This window comes from Phaethon aethereus (assembly GCF_964289735.1).
Source record: "Phaethon aethereus genome assembly, chromosome: 20".
Classification (NCBI taxonomy): Eukaryota; Metazoa; Chordata; class Aves; order Phaethontiformes; family Phaethontidae; genus Phaethon; species Phaethon aethereus.
In genome coordinates, this window is record NC_138596.1 from 7,182,585 (window position 1) to 7,208,764 (window position 26,180).

The 26,180-nt window shown below is 45.2% G+C and overlaps 2 protein-coding genes across 2 annotated transcripts in view; both read left to right on the forward strand.

Annotated features, from left to right (window-relative positions):
- Positions 1 to 888: 888 nt before the first annotated feature.
- Positions 889 to 5,828, forward strand: EXOSC2 (exosome component 2; the record flags this gene model as incomplete). Its single annotated transcript, XM_082008817.1, has 9 exons — positions 889 to 1,013; positions 1,095 to 1,196; positions 1,341 to 1,386; positions 1,667 to 1,756; positions 2,501 to 2,566; positions 2,731 to 2,799; positions 3,668 to 3,844; positions 4,028 to 4,156; positions 5,032 to 5,828. The coding sequence occupies 9 exons, from the start codon at positions 889 to 891 to the stop codon at positions 5,110 to 5,112; spliced, it is 885 nt and encodes a 294-aa protein (XP_081864943.1). The 3' UTR covers positions 5,113 to 5,828.
- Positions 5,829 to 13,198: 7,370 nt separating this feature from the next.
- Positions 13,199 to 26,180, forward strand: part of ABL1 (ABL proto-oncogene 1, non-receptor tyrosine kinase) — a gene marked incomplete at its 5' end in the record, with an annotated part of 80,479 nt that continues 67,497 nt past the window's right edge. Inside the window, one exon of the mRNA XM_082009195.1 lies at positions 13,199 to 13,334. Coding sequence (XP_081865321.1) covers positions 13,199 to 13,334 — 136 coding nt within the window. The remainder of the gene's footprint in view (positions 13,335 to 26,180) is intronic.

Here is a 26,180-nt window from a genome sequence, read left to right on the forward strand (position 1 = left end):
GCGTTTGAATTAAATTAATAAAATGCCACACAACACATTATTTACCACTGGAACAGCTTTTCCAAGGGAAGGGGTAAACTCCTCCTCCCTCAGAGGTGTGTAAGCCAAGCCTGACCGCTGCCCTGGTGTATGTACGCCTTCCTGCAGTCCCCACTGTACGCTTGCTGCAGCAATCACTGGGTGAAATTCCCCCGGCCCGCCTGAGGTGGGAGGACAGGTCGGCCGGCCTGCTGCCCCCGTACCGCCCAGCTCCCTTCGGCCTCCCCGTGCGTCGCTGTCGGGGCTGCGGCCACAGCTCCAGGAGCCCGCCTTTCACCTGGTGAAGAGGATTAGAGGCTTATCTTCAGAACATGGGGGGAACAATCTGTGTGTCCATACAGGTGCGTGGGCATCCCCAAAAATTGGAGCTGCTGCTTCCCTCCAGGGCAAACGCACCCTCCGCCCGCAGTGCTGCCCTTCAGCCAGGGGCAGCCTCCCAAAGTGGGTCGCTGGGGCCCTGCGAGCCTCAGGCTGACGGTGCGGGGAGAGGCGTGTGGGGGCCTGGTGCCTCCCCGGTGTGGCAGGGCGGGCGCCCAGGCAGTTGGCCCTGGCTGTGAGGCTGCCTTCCCCGCTCAGCCCCACAGCCTACGCCCGGGGTGGTCTGAGGTTCCCTGCCCCCACTAAACATGGCTCTTCTCTCCTTTTAGATCCTAACGCAGTGAAGCCCACGATTCCCTTTCCTGCTAGGAACAAAAATGTCCGCCCAGCAACCTCACCGCCGTCTCATCACCGCTGCCCTCACTCAAGATGGCGGCGCGCGCGCCTCAGGCGCGTTTCCGCCAGCAGCCAAGATGGCGGGCGGAAGGCGCGTGTGAACGGGGCGCCGGCGCTGCGCCGCCCGCATTCAAGATGGCTGCCATCACCATGCGGCTGCCGGTTGCCCGCAAGGCCGTGGGGCCGAGCGCGCCCCGGGGCGGCGAGAAGCACCTGGTGGCGCCGGGGGACACGATCACCACGGACACGGGCTACATGAGGTGCGGGCAGCGGCGGAGGGGAAGCGGGGAGCGCGGGCCGTACGCCCTCGAACTTTCCTCAGGCAGCTGCTCTCTCCTCAGGGGCCACGGCACCTACGTGGACGAGGAGAAGCTCATCGCCTCGGTGGCCGGCGCCGTGGAGAGGGTGAACAAGCTGGTATGTGTCAAAGCGCTGAAGACCAGGTGAGCATGGCTGCCTCCTCCGTGCAGAGAGTGTGACGCCCGCCATCTGCGCTGCGTGAGGGCAGGGGCCCGGCCGCTGCCTGGGCTGCTTCCTGGGGCAGGTGAGGTGTTTGACGGGCTGCTCTCTCTCTGTCCCCCTTCCAGGTACAACGGCGAAGTCGGTGATATCGTGGTTGGGAGAATCACGGAGGTAAAGCTCGAGTTTCCTGGTGCGCTGTGGAGGAGGCGGGTGGAGTTGGCGTGTCTCGGTCCGATCTGGAGCGCTTCTGACGTTCCTAAAACCACCTTCGTGTCTGTGCCCAGGGGCACTGTGAGCGCGTGGGTTTTAAGTAGGATGAGGCTGGAAGCAGGCAGCAGAGCTGGCTGGTGCTGGGCTGCAGGACCTCCCGCTCCACTGAAGAGCTTCTGTTCATTTTTTTGAGCATATATGAACAGATTTTTTTTTTTTTTTTTTTTTAATTCGTCTCCAGGTTCAGCAGAAGCGATGGAAAGTGGAAACCAATTCCAGACTAGATTCGGTCTTGTTGCTGTCATCTATGAATTTACCTGGTGGGGAACTGGTGAGTGTAGTTCATGCAGAGCTGTGCCAGAGCCCTGTTTTCTTCTCCTTCCATGGCAGAAGTGGAGGCACTGGGAATCATAGAACCATAGAATGGTTTGGGTTGGAAGAGACCTTTAAAAGTCATCTAGTCCAGCGCCTTGCAGTGATCAGGGACATCTTCAGCTAGGCCAGGTTGCTCAGAGCCCCATCCAGGGATGTTTCCAGGGATGGGGTGTCTACCAACTCTCTGGGCAACCTGTGGCAGTGTTTCACCGCCCTCGTTGTGAAAAATTTCTTCCTTAGATCTAGTCTAAATCTGCCCTCTTTTAGTTCAAAACCATCATCCTTTGTCCTATCGCAACAGGCCCTGCTAAAAAGTCTGTCCCCATTTTTCTTATAAGCCCCCTTTGAAAGGCTACAATAAGGTCTCCCTGGAGCCTTCTTTTCTCCAGGCTGAACAACCCCAGCTCTCTCAGCTTGTCCTCATAGGGAAGCTGAGAAGCGCTGGCGCCCTTCCCACAGTTAGCGCAAGGGTGGTGTTGGGTTTTGTGTGTGGGTCTGTAGTGCTCTGATATCTTTAACTCTCAGTGTTACTTGGACGTAAACACTTCAGTGATCTAAAGGTGTGCTAGTCTGCCTGATTTTCCTTTGGTGACCGGATTGCATTTTGCATAGCATCCGAAGGTCTCCTTGCAATGTAAGTATTAACTGATGTTTTCTCATTCTGAGCGACACGTAACTTTTCTGGCATTGTGCATTTCAGAGAAGGAGATCAGCGGAAGATGAGCTTGCGATGAGGGACTATCTGCAGGAAGGGGACCTCATCAGTGTATCCTTCTATTGCTTGCATTCAGAAGAGCCAAGGGGCACGGGGAGAACAGCCAGACCTTGGCTAGCCTGGTTGGCAGTGAGAGCTCTCTGCCGGGGGCAGGCAGCAGCTATTGGCACTGGGCAGCATTAGGGACCTTGTTTCCTTAAGTGGTACACTGACAGGCAGAGGTCCAGTCTGTATTTTCTGATGGGGCTGTATCACTGCACACCCGGAGTCTGAAATATGGGAAGGTAAGTTGTTCAAAAGCACTCGGTCTTGGCCTAATTCTGCTCCACTTGACTTGTATAAGGCCTTTTGGAGGGATTTTTAAGAAAAAAAGCTTTGGAGTAGAGCAGGATGTTGTCATAACCCATTCTTGCAGGTTAGGAAGAATCTTGGCTCCTATGTGGGAGCACCAAGCAGAGTTTCCCCAAAGCAGAGGGAGTGCCCTTGAGTTGCCCTTTGAGCTGCTACTCTCCCTGCCCACAATTAAAGCCTGCGAGTTCTGTTTCCCCCGCTAGCCGCTTGTGAATTAAACCATGGGGAGAAAAATCTCCTGACTCAAACTTCATCACTCCTCCTCTGCAGGCTGTTGCCCCTGTGACTTGTTTCTCTCTCCAGGGCTCTATTTTAGGCTTTATGCAGCTGGCATTTATCTCTGGTTTTGCGCGTTGAAATAAGCTAAGGGGCCATTGGAGCGTAGGCTGCAGTTTGGGATTACCAGACCGAGGGTATTAGCACTTAAAAGATGAAAGTGAAGTGTGCTCATCACACAAAGGGTATAGGACAACGATTGGATTAAGAGGGAAAGTGTTCTGCTAAATTGGGCCTCTCACTTCTCATTTTTCTGCAGGGATGGTTGATGTGTAGTTATGATCAAGGTGTTATTAACACATGTGCTAAGAACTCAGAGTATTCCTCCTCTTCAAAGGACTGCTCAGGCATTAGCTAATCCTCACAGCACTCCCAGGGGCAGGCAGGTTTTATATTCACTGTTTCACAGGAAAAGGTGTTAAAATCGACTGGTTCCTAGACCGGGAGTGGAGTGCCTGTGGGTGACTTGATGTTATCTACGGTGGCTCCTGTCTCTCATGCTGAGTCTCGTGGTCTCCTTCTCAGCTTGGCCAGGGTGTGCTTGTTCAGGTCTCGCCCTCCCTTGTGAAACGCCAGAAGACTCACTTCCATGACTTGCCCTGTGGTGCATCTGTGATCCTTGGCAACAACGGTTTCATCTGGATCTACCCAACTCCAGAGCAGAAAGATGAAGAGGCAGGGGGCTTCACCACCAACTTGGAGGTGAGGGTTCAGGGAAGATGAACCGTCTCCTACCAACAATGCTTTATTAGTCTAACATAGCCAGAGGCACGTGAATAACCTGAGACTTTCAAGATTTGGTTTTAGGTTCATGCCAAAGCTTTTTTACAGCAGGCTTGCATTATTTCCATGTGTATTCATCTCTCTTCCTCTGTCCTTCATCAGCCGGTTCCCTTGTCTGACCGGGAGGTGATCTCACGGCTCCGGAACTGCATTGTGGCTCTGGTTACTCAGAAGTTGATGCTCTTTGACACCAGCATCCTGTATTGCTATGAAGCATCCCTTCCTCATCAGGTACAGAAACCAGCGTTGTTTACTTTTTTCTACACTGTGGGGAGAGAATGGAAAGGCCACATCAGCTGCTGCTGAAGTCAGTAAGCCAGGTGGTAGGGCTTCCTTTCGGCTTTCCAAAGCATCCTGTATTAAGTGACAATATGAACTTCCCCGCCTTCTGCATAACATAAATTGCACATTTTCAGGGATAGTTTGCAGGGTTCTACCTCTGGCAAAGTCCAACTATTCCTGTAGAGAAATAGTTCCATTTTTTGATAGAGGTGTATCCCTTGCTGGGATTATGTACCCTCTGTGATCCCCGTGAAAACAGTGTAAATTTGGGATTGTGTAAGGGTATGGTGTACTTTAAGAACAAATGAAAAAGCAAGTGGTGTGTATTGTAGAGAGACCAGTCTTCTGTTTGTATCCACATCCTGCACTGCTGGAAGGCTCCCTCAGTTTGACCTCTTGCTTTCTGTGATTTCTGCCAGCACAATCATTGGCAATTCTCTTCTCATAAACAGATAAGATCTGAATTGTCTTCTGCTTTCATTCACAGTGACAGCCTACTCAGCTAGGTGGGATGTTCTTTTGAACTATACTTATGCTTAAGTCGTCTCTCCTCTTCCCAAATACCAGTGTGTGTCCTTCAGGAGAGATTAGGAGTTGTCAGTAGCATCTCCTTTGATTTCTTGTGGTCTCTGTAAAAATTGCTAACTCTGGCAAAGTTGACTTTGCCTTGGACGCTCTGCGTCCAAGTCTTGCTTGATAGTCTTGCTTGACCACAACCCTCTAAACTCACTTGCTGCTCATTGCTGTGTGTCAGGGACCCCCATGGAGTGTGCAGTAGTAGTAATTGCTTTTTGGTGCCAATGTTACTCTTCTTTCCATTCCAGATCAAGGACATTCTCAAACCAGAGGTGATGGAGGAGATCGTTCTGGAAACCCGACAGAGGTTGCTGGATCTGGAGGGATAGTGCACATGGCCAGAAGCAGTTGTTTGAAGTCCCAGCATGGCAGCTTTTGTTTACCAGTTTTGTTTTTTTTTTTTCCAGTGTTCTAGTCCCCAACATTCATTCCACAGTTCAGAAACCACCAAAATTCTTAATTTTAACTCCTAGGATACCTCCTGAGACCTTTTTGTACAATAATACTAAAGAGTACTTAAGTACAATAGCTTTTTAGTGCAGCAGTCTGAAAAATTAGTATCTGACCTTTATGAAGATGCAGATACAACTGAGACATATCTCATAGCACTTGTTGCTGTGTCTAGTGCCCCTGAACTTTGTGCAGAATGAGAGGAAGGGATGTGTTTTGTGATGTTTCTCTCTCCCCAAAGGTTTTCTAAATGCTTTTGATTTTCCTTTACTGTGATATAGATCTGCCATTCTGTACTCTGATTGAGAGCTCTTGGTTCTCTCTTTAAGACTGCAGATCACAGGTAGAGGACAGGAGTATCCATACCCTTGCTAACCACATTTTGGGTCTGGCTGTTCATGGCTTATATGTCTCAAGAGTATGAGATAGGATGTGGCGTGCTGTGGCTGTCCACGTGAGCCAGGAGCCATGGACAAGCAGTCTCTTCTCAGTCTGTGTGCATCCTGCTGTTCCCTTTTTTATGATGTGGTGAGCTCCTCCTCTGAGGCGGCTCCAGTATTGTTTTCTATTAAATATTTTACATGTCAATAAATTTTTTGAAAGAGATAGTCATTCAGGAGCATGTGCATCAGCTTGTCTTTCTCCAGAATGAATCCAGAAAAGCTTGAGTGTCCCTGTGCCAGGACACCCAGAATGGTTGCAGTGTCCCATTATCTCATCTTCAACTGTTGCTCCTCATCCCATTCAAGCAGGACTTGACCTTCCTTCTCAGCACATCTGTGCAGAGTTCCTCTGTAAGTAGATTGCCTGGCATTGTTCACAGTGGCTCTCTCAATACTGCTTCCTTGCAGGATCCCATGGATAGGCGAGTCATGCAGCAGCTGTGTCTGAAGGGATGACAGGGAGCCCAGTATGACACTGGTGAAGATCCTCAGGCCAGTGGTTAGAGGTGGGTGTGCTGAGCCAGAGGTTGGCAGTCAGTCACTTGCCTTCTCTGTACAGAATGGATGTGATACTTCCCTTAGAATGTCCTCTCAGATCTCTGGTGCTATATTAGAGCTGTTTGTATTATATATGTATTGTGTGTGTGTGTATATATTGTATTTGTATTGTATGGAGGTGCTTGCACCACAGTGCTGTAATTCTTAAAAAGGGTGAAAAAGCAAAACGTCTGCCCTCATTGTCCCTGAATCTGATTCTAATGTTGCAAATTCTCATGCTTGCTCCAGGCAAAGGGAAAAATTCTTTGCTCAGTCTTTTCCTGGGAACTAGAAGTACCCTTTGTTGCTTCTCATCTGGTTCAGACTGCTCTGCCTGTGGTCCAGAGTAAGCTCTAGGTGGCAGCTTTGGATCGTGTTTGTAGTATTTACCTTCCCCAGCAGCTCTGCCTCATTGCCCTGCCAAATAGCAAAGGCTGGATGTCTGCCACCAGTGCTGCTACCTAAATACTAAAGCATTATGGAGCTCAGTGGCAAAGGACAAGCAAGGACATGGGTAATCCGTTCTACTGCTGCACAACTCAAACTTCTGCCCATGCTGCCTTTGTAAAATAGTATTTAACTTCTTGGGGATGTCGGTGGAATGCTCCACACAAGACCCAGGCATTGTTACTTTTGAGTTTTATGAAGATTCCCTAGTAAGCGTTCCAAAAATGGCATCCTCGAGATGACTTGGGAAATTTGAAAACTAAAGCTTGATAGTGAACACTTTCAGGTCCGTGCATGAGGCTGGTAGTAGCATTATCCACATCTGTGTGGACAGGAACAGTGCAAAAAGGCTAAAAGCTTTAGCAGCCTCTTCATCTTTTAATTAGAAAAGTACCTCTCTTCCCTCCCCAATTGCTGTAGTTCAGCAGCTGTTTATCTTATTACTGTTTGGGGAGATTGAAGGATTTCTGCTGTGAGGCTTCTAGGTATAAGCAGATTGGGGATATACAAGCAATGAGATAAAAGTATCTGATGTTCCCCTTTTTTTAAAGCATTTCTGAAGGCTGATGGAGAGGTCTGTATTTAATCCAGTAGACTCTTTGCATCTCTGCCACTTAAACAACTGTGTGTCAGTTAAAGGGCAAAGGGGTGAAGAGACTGTACTTCACTACCGCCCAGAGAGATTTGGTAACTGGAAACGGTTCTGCTGAACTGGTACAGAAATGCCAAATGCTTTGTCTGCAAGCAACCTCTCTGCAGGCGTCTAACAGGTCAGAAAGGGGTTGGGGGGGTTATGAGGCTCTTTGAAAGTGCTGTGGGTAATGTGGAAACGTGCTGAGGCAGTGTGCTCTGGAGGTGGTTCACTTAGAGTTGGATCGTGCTCTTGGGTACCAAGCATGAGCTGTCAGACCTGCAAGGTGAGGCAGTGCCAGGTTCTTACAACACAGATCTTAGGAAAAGGGTGCTGGTGTCTCTGCAGCAGGCTGTGTGGGCTGCACAGCTGAGTTACCTTTTTTTCCCCCCCCTTTTTTTTTCCTTTTTTTTTTTTTCTCTCTTCTGCAGAGCAGTTTTAAAAACTGGTCTGTTTCCAGGCTATAAGCTAGCCCTTTCCCCCCATCGTGAACCTTTTTTTTGTTATTTATGCTCAATAAATGAGTGTACAACCTGAAAAGCAATAAGCTCAAGATCTGGACTGCTTCACCTCTGAATTTTCCGATACCTCCTGCTCGCTGCAGCATTCTTGATATTTTGGCCTTGGGGATGTGTTAAATGGGGGAAGAGTATGTGAACCATCCCCTTCCCATGCTCCTGAATACCTGGCACTTACCTTTTCAAGCCTGAGAACCAGAGCACCAGCTGGTAAGGTTTGGCTATGGATCTTTTTTGATGTGGGGCGAACTGATGGTCCCAGTATTTTCCTCCCTGGCCGCGAGAGGTCATTGCCGTTCTTTGCGAATTGTGCCAGCGCTGTGCCAAGCCCAGACCTAAATTCTGTAAGGCGGCTTCAGCGGGGGCTTTGCTGGCAGTTCCTGCGACCCCATCAAGCACAGCTTTGCAAGCCAGCAGGTAACAAGGGATGAGACTGACATACTTGCGTGGGGACAGAGAACTTCCTGAGCAGTTTCAAAGGTGTCTGCAAAAGGTACCAGGCCAGCTGCCGTTACTGTTGACTTAGCTGAATCCCTGTGACTTTTTGCTCCCTTGACGAATGTCGAGGGCTACCAGTGCTCATCCATCTCGAAAGCAACTGGGCGTGCTGCAGAGGCTCACGGCTCCCATATGGAGAGGCTTCAAGTATCGCTGTTCAGTCATGGCCCGCAATGTGGTAAATGACTTTTCCCCAGTGCCCAGCAGAGATGAGTGAGGAGTCAGATGGGGTCTGGGGGAGCCACTGGCGTCTCGGGTAGGTGGTAGAGCTGGGACCCCTTTTTTTTCATAGGCAGGTCTGCACAGGTGTATGGGCAGGTTATATAAAAAATGCCTTTGAAATAGGAAGTGCTTGAAATATAAAGGAGGACTCCATAAAAAGCAGCGTGCTCTTGAATTCTTGAAATAGTCTGTGGGATTTTGCTCTCTTGAATTCTTGAAATAGTCTGTGGGATTTTGCTAAGCAACTTCTAAGCAGAAAGGGTGAAAAGGAAGAAGCTATGGCTTCTCTGGTTTAAGAGCAAAACCATAGTTGAAAGTGGGGTGGGAAAAACCAAGTAAGTCTTCATTTTTATATGGGGAGCTAAAATGCCCGTGCAGGCATTCAAACAGCTTAGACCAACCTGACTTCTTTGGTCACCAGTGTCTGACAGTGTGGAACCTGTTTTTAAACCAGCTGTAGCACCTGCCTGCACTGCTTACTCCAGCGTTAATACATGGCACAGGCGTGCTTCAAAGTAGAGCTAGTAATTAGTTTCCCTGCTGGTGAGTGCTGCCTGCAGAAATGAGAACACAAAATCACTCATCTGTAGGAATAATTTTCCTGTTTCTTGGTGCCAGTGTTTGATTCATGTACTAATATGAAGAATGGCAACCTCTCCCTTTACACCCAGTAATAACCATTGGGATTTTAAATTTGTGCTAATGGGTTATTAATCCAATTACTGCTGCTTATTACATCTGTATCATCCACATGCAGTTTTGCTGGTGAGTTGAGGTGGACGGTATAAATACAAAGCTTTGAGCAGACCACAAAAGATACTGAAACCCCACTGAGGCAGTCTTGAAATGGTTGTCTCAGATTGCCGAGAACTGCTAATTAATATGCTAAGGTTTATTATTTGGTAAAGAGGTTGAAGCTTTAAGATACTGTTATGGAGGCAATGGAGGAAACGTCACTGCAGTTGTTTGGTGTAACAACCCACACTTAGCTGAACATAATTCAATTGTTCAGTTCAAAAGAAAATTCAACAATTCAAAATAAAAAATATTGAAATATCTTCTATGAAATATGTGGGCTTGTACATAGGTCACATGCAAGGCTCAATTGAAAGAAATACTCTCTAGATTTTTTTAATTTATTCTGCATTCACACAATCTTTCTGTCTCTGTCTTCTGTAGTAATTTCTGAACCCACTGGGCAACTTCAAGTTTGTTAACGTGAGACAATCATGTTCACAAAAACTGGCAGCAGGGTAGGGGACAGGAAAGATAATACCCTTCAAGAAGGAGAAGAGGGCAATATCTTGGTATGATATTTGGGACTGACCAGCTGGCCCATATGCCTGTGCATAGCCCCAGCATTTAACTACAGCACTGCTTTGGGAAATGCTTTTGGAGCAACTGCTGAGTGGGAAGAGGTTGGGTACTGCTGGCAGAGAACCTGTCCCACTTTGCTTACGATTGCAAAGCACCAGAAGGAATACCTGACTGTTGACCTGAATGATAAATTCACCTGGTCTGTTAAATAAAAAGTAAGTACATTCATCTGCATAGATCTTGGGTGAGGCAGGGAGAAGTGTATATGCAGCCTGTATTGTCCAGAACACAAGTCCTGCTTATTTGCAATTATCTTTGCATATTTTGGTAAAGGTCTTCTGAGTATCACAGACCTGCGGTAGTCTTCTGGAATTCACTCTGCTTCAGCCCTGCCATGGTAGGAGACATTATCCAGGATGCTCCAGTCAGACGAAGAAGGAAATAACTTTTTCAGTAAAGGATGGTTGGTATTTTTTGGTAGAAATTTTCTCTTGGGCTGCTCGGCTTGTTGACAGGCAGGTTTGTTTCCTGAGTTTCCTTCAATCTGTGAGAGCTGAGCAGGGTGTTGGATCACTGCAGTGAGAAGCTGATCTCCATTGCTGAGATAAACCTGGAGGAAGTTCTGCTGAGTTCAAGAGATGTGACCCTGGATTTGTCTCAGCATAATGCACCAGCATTTCTCTCTCCTGCGTGTGTGTAGCACAAGCAGCCTCAGTATCTGCAATTTGAGTCACTAATGGAGAAATGCGATAGAAATGGTTTGGGATCGGTCTCCTGGCTAAGAATTGGTGATGTAGGAGCAGACTGGCACAGCAGAGGTGGAGGATCCCTTAGGGCCATATGAAGTGCTACATTTCAGATGCTGTTGTTGGACGGTGAAAAATACACGTCTGCCAGGGGCCTTGAATATGGCGTAGGAGACATGGAGTATGTTTGGATTTGTCACAAGGGAGGAGTCAGTATAAACAAGCCGCTCTGTGTCCAGATGGTTACCCTGAGCAAGAGGCTACCGCACAAAATTGCATTTGTGTGTTCTCCCGTTGTCGAGTGGGAGCAACCACAGACCTCTGACCAAAACACCCTGACCTCAAGCTGCTGCCTCAACCCTCTTCTATTCCCAAGGTGAACTGAAGAACGAATGAAAAACTAAGTATCTTCAGCATCACCGCCTGTACTCTTTAGCTCAGGGAATGCTCGTGCTGCACATCTAAGGGCACCATAGTGCAGGCTGATGAATTTGGGGGTTTGCCTTCATCTTTGTGCCAAATGGTGCACGAGAGATCAACAAAATACTTGTTTTAGTGTCACGTTCATTAGCCTTTACAGCTGTTTTTGGTATCAAGTTCTGCATATGCTCTCACAGCACTAATAAGGAAATCAACTGCTTTGTGCAAGCAGGGTGACTGGTCCCTGGTTGTGGAAAAGCTCGTGGTTGTGCACGCAGCTGACCCAGTAAGGATCTCTTCTGCCCTGTCCATCTCTGCAAGAAAGCCAGGGTCCAGAGCTGGCCAGGGGCCTCCAGACCTGTGTGCAGGAGGGGGTCTCTGGCTGACTTGAGGGCTAACAAGCTCTCGTTGTCGGGCCTGGGAGAAAACCCCCTTGCAAAGAGGTAAGGGATTTGACATGAGCTTTCTGGGCCCTTGGCTAGCATTTACTAGTGATGTTATACTACCAAATCCCTCTTCCACCTCTTGTTTCCACCATCTTCCCCTTCATCTCCCTCCCCTCATGGCTCCCCTTAAATTTCCCTCATCTTCCATTTCATGCCCTCTCCATTCACCTCATCTTGCCCTCAGACCCCTTCATGGCACCCCATTTTCCCTCACGGTTTCCCCCTGGAGACACCTTCATGCCCCCCAGCACTGCTCCCTCATCCTCCTGCTACTCCCCTCACGGCTTCCCCCCTCGACGCCTTCCCCACGGCTTCCTTCACCCGCCATTGTCCTCATGGTCCCCCAGCCCCTGCTCGGCCCTTCGCTGCCCTCAGACGCTCTCCCCCATCGCCCCCTTTCCCCCGGCGCGCCCCTTCCCCGCCCGGCAGGTTCCCGCCATGGCGGCGGGCCGGGGCGGGAGCGGGCAGCGGCCGGGCAGGAGGCGGGGGCGGCGGAGGAGGAGGGGCCGGAAGGGGATGTGACCGCCCGCCCCGCCGGCCGGGGACGGGGCTGCGCCGCGCCGGGGGTTCCGGGATCTTCCTCGCCGCCTGCGGCCGCCCCCCGCCAGTTTCGCTCCGCACCGCGGGTGCCCCCGGCGGCAGCCCCCGGGGAACCCCCCGCCCTGCGGCCCTTCGTCCCCCTGCTCCTGCCAGGCCTGGCGGGGTGCCCCCCGGGCGTGCGGCCGCCCGGCCCCGCCGCCCCTCGCTCGGCCCCGCTCCCGCTGCCCACCCGGGCCTTGCCTGTCACCGGCCTCCCCCGCGGGGATGCAGCCGGCCCGGTCACCCCCGCTTGACCTCTTCTGGCTGCTGTGCAGGAACCGGCCTCCCGGAGCGCGTCCCCGGCCTCGCACCCCGTCCCCGGCACCTGGCTCCATCTGAGGCGGGCAGCAGGCCGGGAGGGCGGCCACCTGCGCGGGCCCGGGGGCCCCAGCGTTGCTTCGACGCCACCATGGCCCCTCATGGCCTGCTGGCCCGCTTCACCTTTGCCGGCATGTGGGAGCGGTAGTGCCGGTGCGGGCGGAGAGAAGGGGCCATGGAATCTATCCTTGTGATGGGAGAAGGCGAGGCGGCGTGAGGCCGGACCGCAGGAGCCCCCCAGCCCATTCCCTCGCCCCACGGAGCGTGTGGAGCGTGCCAGGCCCAGAGCTGCCTCTGCTTCGCCTTGCGAGCTGACATGGTTTCAGCATACTTGATCCTGCTAGACTTCAGCAATACTTGAAGCCAAATACCTGGCTTTTTGGCCTTCGCTAACTCAATGCTATGCAAAAGAAAAGGAGGAAAAAAAAAGAAACCTTGACACTTGTTGCAGTGGGAATGGCTGTTTCCTGCCCTGGGTGAGCCTACCTGTGGTTTCTTGATTGCGAGACAAACTAATTCTCCTTTAGCTGGTGGAAGACACACTACATATGGCAACCTGAAACTTTGGTAATGCTTGGTCATTACTAACCAGTTGGAACTTTTACTTGGTTTTGTTTTGCATAAAGTCACCTAAGGAGCTTAGTTGCTGTCTTCAGAAGTGTTGGAGGAATCTGCGCTTGTCTTAATTCTTCGCCTCAAGTGACTTTATTGCACAGCGAGTGCAACCAACGCACCCACCTAAAATACATTCTCCTTCAAAACTCCTTGCCAGCCTTGAAGATCAGGAATCACAGACTTCTTCAAAAACTTCTCGTCCTGGGAAAGGCTGCCCATAGTTACTTTATGGGGCAGCAGCCTGGAAAAGTTCTTGGGGACCAAAGGAGGCCAAGTCTGCCTGCCCTGCACTTTATCAAAGGAGCAGGGAAGAAGGAGTCATCGAGGCATGGGGGCCCGCACTGTAACGTCTTTGTCGAACATGGTAAGAGATTTCTATTGGTATTTCTTTTGGTTTAATTTTGATTTGCTGAGGTAGGTGCAATATGGGTTTATTCAAGGGCATGGTGCAGATACAGAGGTACCGTACTTCATGGAAATCTTTTGTTTTCTCTCCCCTGTTTCTTAAGGCAAATCCTCTGTGATTGTTTACTAAGAAAATACTTGGGTCAGATTGCTTGAAACCTGGGCAGAGATTATTATACAGCTAAATGCAAAATATAAGGCAGTAACTTTTTAACATTATACAACTGTCTTATTTCTGCGTTAGATATGTTCAGTTTAGAGTCTGGGAAAGTGTTTCATCCTTCTTGAGTTGTCTGTTTTGTAGGTGTAGACTAAGCACACCTGATGGTGATGCTATGGTCAGTGACAAGTGTCCTTTAGTTTATGAAGGGGACTCTGCTACTTGGTGGGGGGGAGGGGGAAAGACCTGTTTTGGAAAGTTTGTGGATACTGCTGTTGTGACAACTGGTTGGAATAAAACAGTTTCTTTTTAATTTGTGTAGTGTGTTTACAGCACTTCTGGTTAGTGGCTTCTTACAGCCGGTTAAGCAGTATCTCATGCTTTAATGTATTTAAGTGCTGGAGGCTAAAAGTGCCCAAGTTAGGGGTACAGCAACCCTGTCACTTGCTGGTGGTCCACAAATTAAGAGAGGCCTGAGAATCTCAGGAAAGAAACCAAATTAAAAGCTCAGTAGGAGTCAGAGGTAGATTTAGTAACTATTTTGAGTGTTGTTGGTTGTGTGTGGATTTTTTTTTTTCCCCCTTCTATAAAAAAGTTACTAAAGAAATTATAAACTGAAGGCATCTCTACAAAACTGACATGCAGAAATGCATTGTTGCACTGAAACTTTCTGGAGTAATCCCTGTGTTCGTATAATGCTTTTTCAAGTCCAATATTCTTTTAGAAGTCACACTATTGGCTGCTGTCTTCCAGTAGAAAATGGGATTTTGACATAGCTTCTTCAACAGTTTTGTCCTGTTGAGCAAGTTTCTGTGAACAAAACTGCATCTATAATCTTCATATAATTAAAAATTGAAATAATTGCTGTGTCCGAGAGCACGATGTAATAGTTAGTAGCGAAGTTTTGATTCAGTTTTGGTTTAGCTGGCCTTTACTTTCAAACTTTCTTTCATCCTTTGTTTCTGGAAGGGACTGGGAAATCCTGTGCAGTGTTTAGCAAAGACACAGACAGCGATGCTGTGTATGTACTACTGTGTTGAAATACTGCTTTGAGTTACATCAATGTTATTTCTTCTGACTTTCCCCACAATGTTTGTGCACTGAGGTTATTTAGAAATTGAAGGTAATTAAGGGAAGGTTAGAGAACATCAGGGCTAACTTGGCCATCTGATGATAAACCCACTGCTGGATTTTTCCAAGCTGTGCTTTCAGTCCTGTGGTATACCCGCGCCTCCACCTCCAGTGTTTTTTTTTGCTTTTACTACTTTGGACAGAGTTTCAAGGTCATACGAGATACTGCGTGCAGTTGGCACTCTTGCTGTACAATATTCTAACTACCTTCGGTGTTTTGATGTAGCAGAAGAGCCAGAAATGCTCCTTTTTGATCATCTAACAGGAATAGGCAGATGGTAACTTCTTGCCAGTATGACCTGAGGTCAGAAGATCCCAGCACATTTGCAAAGAGAAATAGCATCTATAATGTCCATACACCATATGTCCGCGAAAGACCTCAGTGTCTTGATTTAGAAAAGAATAAACTTGAAAGGGGACATCAAGGCCAGTACATCTGTTAAGAGAACTGCAAAAGATCAGCCTCGCTTATCCACATGAGGAAAAGTTTCTTCCTTTGACTCTATTAACTGGTTCTTCGAAGTACAGACACTAAACTGCTGTACCACCATTGTTTATCGTTCAGCTCCGTTTTGAGTTTGAGCTGCCCCTATCCTGAAAAATGCTATTTTAAAATATCTGGAAAAAAAGAGGGGAAACAAAGTTCATTTTAGAAAGTTCTTCATCTCCCTCAGGTTTTTGTTTTATTTGATAACTTGTCTTTGAAATATATGTAGTCTGACATACTTTAGAATTAATGGACAGAATAGTATTTAATGTTTTCAGTCCTATTCAGAAATGGTTCCATAGGCTGTAGTTCATAAAAATAGATCGGTGTTTTTTCAGGGCTTTAATTTCTGCATGCTTGTCTTTCAGTACTTTGATTAAACAGTTTCTGCTAAATGCCACACACTGTATCTGGATTCTCTGCCACACTGTGGGAACTCGCTTGTCCCAGGAAAATAAAGTTTCTTGCTTTTCGTAACTAAGATATGTTTGAGGAGAAATTCCAGGGTGAGCTGCTTCGAGCAAACTCCTTGAGACAGTGAAACTCTTAAAGATACTTGTTTGAAGTTCTTGTGTATTAAAACCCATGATAAAACAAAAAAAAAGTGGAGTTGGTAATAGCATGGCTCTCGTGCTACGGTTGCATTTTGGTAAAGCTGTTTCGTATCCCTGTTTCAGTGGGACCACTGCCTGCTAAGTTCTACTAAGGCTGATTCAGCAGACATTTAGCAGCGATTTTCAGAGCACTGAAGATCTTAATTGCTTCAGTGTTATCGAACCTTTGCTGAAAATGTTAGTAATATTATTAGATACTAACAGTGTACGGCAAAATAACTTTCAAGGAAGTAATTTCATTTCTCAGCTGTCGTGCTCTCAAAAGCCCTCAAAGCAAGGCATCGAGAGGCTTCTGAAAAGCAAGGAGGCAACTGGCCAGAAATCGGCTCTGCTGGTGGTCAAGTGTTCTGTGAGAATAATGCAGAAAGGCTCTAAATTTTGTCATGAGTTGACAATTGAGCAGTGCATTAAGGGGGGAAAAAATAATCTATGGGCAAGTTTTGGACTTCATTCTTTGTCTTGCTGCTTTCTGCACTGAGGGGTTTTGCAAACTGGAGTTTACTCTGGTGTAGTTACCCCGGGCAGCAGAGTAGCCCTTTACGAGATTTTATGGATTTCATCTTGACGCAGATGACTCCATCTCTTAGATTGTTTACAAGCTTGAAATTAAGAGAAAGGATAGAAGCAATGTTTGCCTCTTCTGTGCTTTTCTCAGCTGAGAAATGAGTCTATAGTCACTGCTTTTGGGGAATATCCAAGTGAGAGAAAAGCCGTGGTCCGTAGACAGTTAATGGGAAAGACTTTGTCAATGCATTTCGAAGTTGGCATGCTAGTGTATCTTGTGCCTTTCCAGAACATTAATCTCAGCAAAACTCAAACTTCTGAAAAGAAAGGCATATTCCCGCAGGGCTCAACTCTGATCCTGGAGTTGGCAGTAAACTGGAGTGATCGGCAAACGCCACACCTTCTCTAGCTGTCTTGGGTGGGTGTTGCTGTGCTGAATGATGAGCAGATTCCCTGAAGCATCTTGGTAGAACAGTACCTCCAAGCAAAAGCAGTACACCTGAAGGTGTAAAAAATGAATTCTAATCATTAGACCTGTGGTGCTGAGGTGAAGAGATGCTAGGATAACTCTTTGGCGAGGTGGTGGATTTGGTTCACAGCTTTGAATTCCATTTACTGCGCAACTGACTGTCGTGATGCTGCTTAGTCAGCAGCAGAACAGTGTTCTGAGAGGTGAAATCCTGAGCAGTGTTTCCACTCATGTGAGCCCAAAGGGTTGAGTTTTGTATGTACTACTTTGCTGTGTAAATTCTGACAGTGACTGGGAATGGGGACCATCTTTCCATGGGCATGTTGTGGGAACTTGAGTATGATTTTTGGATTTAACAATGCAAAATTATGGTAAATAATATCCTGAAAGATAGGTCTTTCAAATGATGCTACAGTTTGATGTACATATTTGCTGTCATTGGTGCCAGTTTTGCTGGGGTAGTCAGAGAAATAATTAATTTGGGAGAAAGAATAAACTACCTGAAGATTTTTTGAGTATGAGACTTTCTTATATGCTGCTTCTCATTACATATAATGGATTACTGAAAGATATCACCTGGTCTTACAACTTTTGCATTGTTTTGTGTTTGAGACATTCTGCAAAATAATAAAATACAGTTAATGCTACTTTCTTTTTGAATCTGTGTTAACACCTTTACACTAGCAGGGACTGATAGTTGTTCAGCTTTATTTTAAGTATCTTTAGAATATAGTTGATAAAGCACTAACACAAGAATATTCTTTTCTTAGTTTCTTGTAGTGATAAAATGTGGTCTTTCTGGTAGCTTCTCTTCCAGCAGATAAGTCATAGGGAAGCTGTTTACCTTACTGTAAGGAGAGACGAACTCCAGGACTGGGTGCATTTTACTTAGACATTTAGTGGTGAATATAGCTGAAGTCAGCTTACTACAGTGTCTCTCATATTGGATCTGAACTTCTTTTTTCTTACAAGGCTGTTGAAAGTTTTAGTGCTTTAATTAGGAAGTAATTGTACAAAACAGATCCATAGCATAAGCTTGCCACAGCTGCCAGTTGGAGACATGCCCTATGAAATTCACTATTAGGAAAAAACCCCAAACAACAGTATCTTTTCATATATTATTGATTAAAGATTAATTTTTAAGAGTCTTTAGGTTTAATAATCTGTCTTATTTTATGCTGTTACATTTCATGTTTCAACTGTTTGGATTGTGAAAATGAGTAAATTACTTTATAATTTGTTCCTTCCTTAGGACTTGGTGATTGAGCAGCATATACGAGTATATACTACAATATATACTGTTACATTATATTGATGTTTATTATTTTTATGAAATGTCAATTGTTTTCATACCATGTAGGAAAATGCATAATTCCAAGAATTTTTATTTATTTTTATGTTGTGAGTAAAATGTGACTAATAACTATATGGCTTTAGAATATACTTTTATCAGCTGGGTGGTCAAGAGCAGGTTGTGATCAAGCAATAATATATGATTTAGTACTCATTATCCCTTATCATACACGTGAGCTAAATATATCTTCTTTATACGCAATATAAATGATTTAAATGAGATTCCTTCCACACTAGAATGCTGTTTCTTTAAAACCATGTAGTTACAAACCCTGCATTTGTCTCTTTCTGTTGTTCTGTAGGGCATTTTTATACTCTGGTCTCTGCTTCACCAACTGCAAAACGTGAGACTTGAAAGAAAATGCTTTCCTACTCCTGATTCTGCTTTAGACCATTCACCTGAAATTGTATTGTTAGCATTGGTCTCATAGGAGTCTATTATTTAGAGCCTGCCTTCAGTATCTCAGGTCTGTGTTCTAAACTGACAAAACTTTCTTCATTGTTACGTTGGAGATGTGGCAGCTCCCAAACTTTAATTTCCGCCTCTGTTAGGGGGAGACTTATCCCCAGCTTTCGAGATAATTGCTTATATATTCAATTTTGATGTGCTTCAATATTAGGCTGATGATGCTGACATCTGCTGCACACCAAACGCAGATTTGTTTACTGCCTCTGAACTATATCCCTTTCCATCATGAAAAGCTCTTGCTTTTTTTTTTTTCTTTTCCCTGCTCCGGTTATCAAATATCAGTAGGTTTCCCTAAGAAGCTCCTCCACAAAACTTGGTGTAGGGTTGGAATACGTTAGGAAAGAGACCTAACGCTTGCTAAACTGCTTTTCCACATGCTGAGGTGGAAGGCGATGATGGGGAAAGGCTGATCTTTTTTTCTGGGCAAAAGCAGTTCTGTTTTGTGCACTGACTAATCTTTGATAACTTGCCATGTTTAAGCAGTTCATCTTCTTCATGATGAATAGGTAGTAGTTGCTTTTATGCCAGACTTTCATCAATAGATTGTGCTGGTTCTGCATTCTTATTTACAAATTTTAATGGAAAGGCTATGTGAGAAGATCAGGACGGGGAGGCAAGAGAAAGCCACAGGGTATTAGAATAGAAATCATTGCTTGTAAGCGGTCATCTCATTCAGCACACTTCAACATTACCAACAAACTCACAGTATTTTAAATTGAAGAGTTTAAATATTAAGCTTGAAAATGAGGAGTTGACAGAGGCTCATTGCTGAGAGTTGGGAATCCTGAATTTTATCCCTGATGCTCTCTGCGATGGCCTCTGTGGCACGTGGCAAATCACGAGAATGCAAAAAGGTGAAAATGGCCTTGGGAAGGCTTGTACTGGTCCTGTTGATTGTCATTTTAGGGTGGTGATGCTATTCTGTTGTGTCTTGAAACAATAGGGCTGTGTTTCCAGCTGTGCTTACAAGAATTCTGATAAAGCAGACAAGAAATAAATGGGTGAGTATTGTCAGTCCTGGGCAGTTGTGCTGTGTTTGCTCATGTGGATGCGACTATAACCAGTGTCTTGGCAAAGTGTCGGGTAAGGAATGCTGTTGACTGCTACCAGGCAGTCTGAATGCAGCTCTTGATATCCAGCTGATACCAGTGGTGTGTTCAGTAAAGGTTCATAGCGTACTGCCTTAAGCCTCAGTGTCCATTTGGAGATTTTAGTGTCCCCAGATTTCCCAGAACATTACTGCAGCTCCACTGGTATGGTCGATTCACACCGTAAGGTTTAAAGAAGTGTGTACTGGTGTGGTACTGTGTGGGAGTGGATGTTCGGTGTGTTATAGGTGTCATTTCTTTCAGCTATATGAAATGCTTTGATTCTCATTCATGCAGACTGAAGGAAGCGTTCAAAATACTACTGTCCTTCTGGCGTTACTGCTGCAGATGGACTTTGCTTGCTTCCCCCCTCCCGGGGCAGGGGGCTGCCTTCTATCTGCAGTGTCTCTTGATAGATGTATACAGAGCAATAGTGTCTTCACCCAGCAATCTTTTGTCATTTCAGACGTACTGCGCCATTCTTGGGAGAAGTAGTAAGTCTCCTTATAAAAAGGTCTGTTGTGAATGGCAGAAGTCCATTACTGTAGGAACGTGCAGAGCAGTTTCAGCAGAAGTGAGAGGGACTCTTGTTACTTTGCTTTTGTTGACTGTCTTATCAGTCAGCTCTTATCTTGCTCCATGCTGATTGAAGATCAATCTAAACAACCTGTAGAGTTTATTAATCTGCTTACCAGCGTATCCATTTTATCAGTTTAAAGAGGAATCTTGGACAAAAAGGGTAATAAACATCCAAGCAATTTTAGTAAGTAAAGCCACCTAAGGCAATGTCTTTCCTTAGTTCTTAACTTTGTCCTTTCTTTAAACTTGCAGATTTAATCCCAGTTCTGCACTTAGATATTAAGCATAACTTTTTGTGGAATGGCTGGAAGATACACTGCCCTGGTGGCAAAATTTGAATCAAATCTGCTGAAATTGTGTTTTATGCTCTTGGAGGAGAGCCTTTCCACATGTCTAGTTGTAATGACAGGGCAAGCGTGTCTTGAGTACCAGCTTGCTTTAGTTTTTGTGTAAAGTACTTTCTGAAGTTAGGCCTGAAGTTACATGTGGGGTTTTTTTGTTCTTTCCCAGCATTTCTTCCTTGCTGTTACCACTTAGGTTGTGAAAAGCATGAGCTTGCTTTTCCACAGAGTGATTGCTGCTAATTTACATGGACGCAAGCGAGATCATCATTCTTTCATGAGTGAGGAGACTGCCTGATGTATGTTGTGTCATCCCTGTGCTCTGTTTTTACCTAATGAATAGAATTTCACAACAGATTATTAATCATTAAGACTTTGGTTTCATTGTGTGTATTAAAGAATAAATATTGCTTGGCGTTGCCTGCCTTGAGAAGCTTCTTAGCCATTAGTGCCGCTTTTCTAAGGCATTTTGGTACATCTATCTTTTAGACTGACTTCAGTTCCTACCTTATTCCTACCATATCAACTCAGTATTCCTCGTATGCCTTTCCAGGGCCTGAGTTGTGTCCAGTCTGCCTCTGTAGACTCATCCTTTGAAGTGCCATCTGATCAGTAGTAAATCCTGCTGGGTCCAGTCTCTCCTTAGAGCTTATAAAATAGTAATATGCTGAACCTTATTCTGCTGTGGTTTGCACTGCACATTTGCATCAAAGAGGGAATGGTGGACTCTGAAGCTGGGAATAATGTGTGGTGAAGACAATATAGAATTACGTATCCTGATGCCTGTTAAATGCCTGGGTTTTGGGATGGCAAAGCTTGCTGAAGTAGAGGATTCCCCCCTTTGCTGACCTGCTCTTTGTTCCCTGTCTGATGTCGATCGTCGTTGGGAGTACAGAGTGACCTGGGCATGTTCCCTGGGTTTCCCGTCACACTGATGCTGTATAGGAGGAAATTTCACTTGCTCTACGCATCCAGAATCTACCAACACACAGACATCAACTCTATGAGGTTTTTGCAGTGACCCCACTGAGCTGATCCTCTGCCAGTCCACACCTGGTGTAACTGATGGCTTTTTCATGGCCTATTTTTTGTTGTTTTCATGTGTGTTCCCAGAATAAACAATGTTGTTTTTCCAGAGGCTGAATGAGTGAACAGTAGTGGCATAAGGACATGGAAACTCTAAATAGGGAATTGTTTGGGCTTTCAGGAAATGTTTGCTATTTCATCTGTGTTCAAGTTGCCCAGTTTCAAAGGCTGGTTTTTATGTGTTGTCTCATTTAATGTAACTGGTGAAGGGCTGTTGCTGAGCTCTCAGTTTTCTCGGTTTCTGGCATGACCACAGTGGGTTATCAACGGGGCTGTTACGCAGTAAACTCAACTGGTTTTGCTTGGACTTTTGTGATACCTTTATAATAAGCTTTTAGAAAATGAAACTGTCATTTGATGCACTGACCACCAGGTGTCTTCTTTGAATCTTTTTAATAACTTGCTCTGGTTAAAATAAACCCCCTGTGGTAAGAAGTGTCTTGGAAATGAGCAAAAGCTAATGGCAAGAACCAGGGTCAGAAGTGACAACCGTGAATTTCAGGTATAGTGGCTGTCAAGTCTCTTTAGTTGCTTTTAGAGCCTATAATCTTTCTGAGCTTGCTTGATGATGAAAAAGAGGTTGGTAGGTGATGTTTGCTTTTGCTGTTAATAGGAAAATCTTGCTCCCTCACCTCCTTATGCTCCATTTCAGCCCATTCTTCATTTTTTTTTAAACATAATTTTCAGTGCTGTATTCCTTTCCACTTATTGCTGTCTTCTGCATTTGATCTTGTTCCCTTACCTCTTTTGTTATGCCACACTGACTTTTTAAAATTATATACATTTTAAAATCTTTTTTTATATTAAATTGGATGGTCCTCTCTGTATCAAAATCAATTCTGTAAATCCTCTTGTAGCATTGTGTCTGGCATTTCTAAATATGTTAGCTTTTCCTGGTGAGGATGCTTGGGGAATAACTGAAAACGGTATTCAGCCTGTTACAGTTATTTACACAGTTGGTGTCTGAATGTCAGAATTGCTATCACAAAGCTAATTGTGAAGTTAAACTTTTATGAAGTCATAACAATGCTAACGAAAGCGAAGCTGTGATCTAGTAATACTCTATTTTACTCAAATCTCTTTTTGGTGCGAGAATTTTATAATAATGAAGAAGATTTAGTGCATCTAGCAAAATAGTTTAAGCTATAAATATGTATGCTTGAATAGGTTTTTATTATTTTTATTATCTCTAAGTTCTCATCATATTCTCTGTAAATCTGACAACACATAATGTTCATTTAAAACGTACATTCTAGTTTAGCCAGAATTACTGGAACAGCTATTAGAGCTATTGTTGTCTGGCTACACCTAATGTTTGCAAATAACTTAGGAAAGCTCAAATGAAAAGTTTTGAATTAATGCCAAGCTGTTATTTCTTCTTAAGTATACTTAACTTGATGGATAAAAAGGTGCATTTAAAATTCTCTGCAATCAGACCTTTACTTCTTCTAAGACTATTGATGGATTACACTAAATGTGTTTGCTACATACATTTTTTCCAAACGTGCAGGTATTTAATACAAAATAGTTGTCCTTTACTGGAAATTAACTGGAGGGAAAACAAAGCTATTCCCATCATTTGATAGTGTTGATGTTGATACAGAAGCTGCGATTTCTTTGGGTTCTGTGGATTGTCTGTTATGTCTAAATAGTGCCTCCCACGCAGAGGTTTGGATGTCAAGGTACTATCATGTGTCAGGTATTAAGTAGTAATTATTGGTATGAGGTGATCACATAAGACAGTGTAAGTGTTGCTCAACCCTTCACGTTCCATGTCATTACGAAAAAAATCTGTTGGGGAAACTTCAGTCTAATTAGACCTCACTGCAAAAATTACTGGCGCTTTTTACCTTGCTCTTGCTAGAGAGTGGGTATACAGCGAGGCTTTGTATGACGACAAGTACACCACCAGATGTGTCGTGGTTTTTGTATTGCTTGCTAAGTACAACTTGCAGACATATTTTAGGAGTTCATTCTGGAACTGCTGCAGCGATGGGGAGAGGGCCAAATCCTAAAGACTGTTACTGGTTAGCAAAATGCACAGAGCTATTAACACCTCTTAAATGAGTAGGTAATATTTTGAGCCAAGCAAAAGGATGAATTAGAATAATAAAAGTTGGATTTTTGGGAGCAAATACTAGCTTTAAATGCTAATATAATCATCTTGGTTACTGTAGTTTTGCCTCTGCAAGGCAAAGGTACTGCAAGACATTTCATTGAAGGCCTGCCGCAATATTGATAAGCAGACTTCTCCTGAGAGTAATTGTCAACTTCACTGAGCAGTAGCATGGCTTTGTAATCGTGGGTAAATACACAGGATTTGAAGAACTTTAAATGAAAATAGTGATCAGTGCTGCATTTGCTATCAGGTAAGGATTCAAAGAACCATGAAATGTTAACATGAAATATTTGCATTGCACTCATTGGAGTAAGTATCACAAATCCAGTGAGGTGTTTTTGTTCTAATTTTATAACTTAGGTTTCTTTTCCCCAGAAGAGCAAATGTTACAGCATATTGTCCTTGTTCACATCATTTAGTCCTGCATAACGACAGGGGCATTAAAAACACCAAGGTGAAAGCTGCGGACACCAACAGAGCAGATGCTTTCCAGCTCAGATATCCCCGACATCGTCAACGTTTCCAAATTAGGAAGCGGTGGGCTTCAGCTGGACTTCAGAACCTGGTGATCTGGAGCCCCTGGTATGAGACATGCTTCATGGCCACAAGAGAGTCTTGAATCACCCGGTGTTGAGGGTGTCTCATCACCCCGGTCTCGGTGAGTCACGGCAGCGATGGCGGAACGCTGTCTGCCGGTTGATGAAGGGTGGATGTGTGGCGGCTGGTGAGCCGCATCTGAAGTAACTATACTGTGTGATATCCGAAGTGCGTGGTTGGGATGAAATATTTTGGCTGTTCTACTTTAAATTAGTTTAAATAGCTCCGTGGATGTCACCGTTCTTAAATTCTGGAATTAGAAGGACAGCAGCTCTTCTGTGGTTGTGAGGCTTTCATCTGCTAAAGTTGTATTTCAGAAAGTTGATGTACTGCTTGTGAAATGCTCCCCTAAGGCAAATCAAGACCTTTGGGAGGGGGACTGAGGACTGGAGCAAATCAGACATGCATTTTATGTTTCAATTATTAATATAGTACTTTTTATGATTCTCAAATTGGAATTGCTAGCAGCTGAATTTTAAAAATGTACTACTTCTAAAATTTTTAGAAGTAAAACTAACCCCATTCAAGTAAAGGTGCTCTCTTCTACCTCGGAGACCTCTTTACTACAGTCTTACACAATCACACTTGGATTTGAGTTCTTGTTATCCCTGCTTCGGTGTGTACTGTGGTCATATCCGTAGCCAGCTGCCATGGAGGTACACATTTGCGCAGCGTGCATAAGGGATGAGTCCATGAGAGCTTTGCAGCCTCCTTTGGAGAGTAAGGTCTCACTTAAGGGGAGATGCATTGAAAAAGTAACTGTAGGGTGCATTTCTGACTTGTAAAGAAACTCTGATTTATTTAAAATGGATACACTATGCAGTACAATTAAAAATTATTATCACAATGATGCTGAACACAAAGCTGAACAAATGGATTTCTTTAGACTACAACAAATTGGAAGAAAGTAGGTTAGACACTTTCCCTTGCTCCTCTCTCTCCATCAAAAAAGTGTTTAAAAAAACTCCCAAAACCTGAGTGTAATACTTTAGGCAAAGTGCTATCAAAAAAAAGGGAGGGGGGGAAGAGGTCCGTGGGCGAGCTTTTGCTAAGAAGTTCTGTCAGTGCACCTACACCCTGACGCTATTGCTGTGGGGCCAGCTGCCTAGTGAAGTTGTGGGAATGCAGGTCCTGCCCAAACGAAGCCCCAAGAGCTGGGATCGTTGGTGCTGGCAGCTGCCTGTATTCATCTCCCACACCATGCAGCACCTCCGACTCCTCCTGAGTACAAATCACCCGTCCTGACTCTTGATTTTGGAGACTAACGCATCAGTCTGAGCATCCTGGATTTGCTGCTTGTGGAGAGAGAATTTCTTTTAGCCTGGGATCATACCTGGAGGGTTTTATGAAAGGTTTGGCTTGAGGAGCTGGCCTCGCCAGGGACTGGCCTGGGGGTGTTTTATGAGACGTGCAAGTAAAAGCAGATAAGGCGGACAAAGGGAGGAGGGCGACGGAAATGTGCACGGCTTCTCTGGGGTTCTTCTGCCGCTTCCTGCTGCGGGGGCGGTTATGAGCCAGCCTGGATGACAGAGCTCCAGTTATTTTGAAACGTAGTGTACCACAGATAAACCGCGACAAGGACCTTCGTTCCTCCTTTCCCTTATCCCACCTACACTCTTCCTCCCAAATCTGGCTCTTGCACACAGTAGCAATGAAAACTCTTGCTACCAAAACCAAACCAAATAAAACCGAAAAAAAACCCCCAGCTTTTTCTTTATGCCTGACGTTAGCTAGTGTTATGTTTGATTGAAAAAAATCTCAATTATTCTTTCATTTCCCATCAGTGAGTGGATTGTCCTTGGATATGC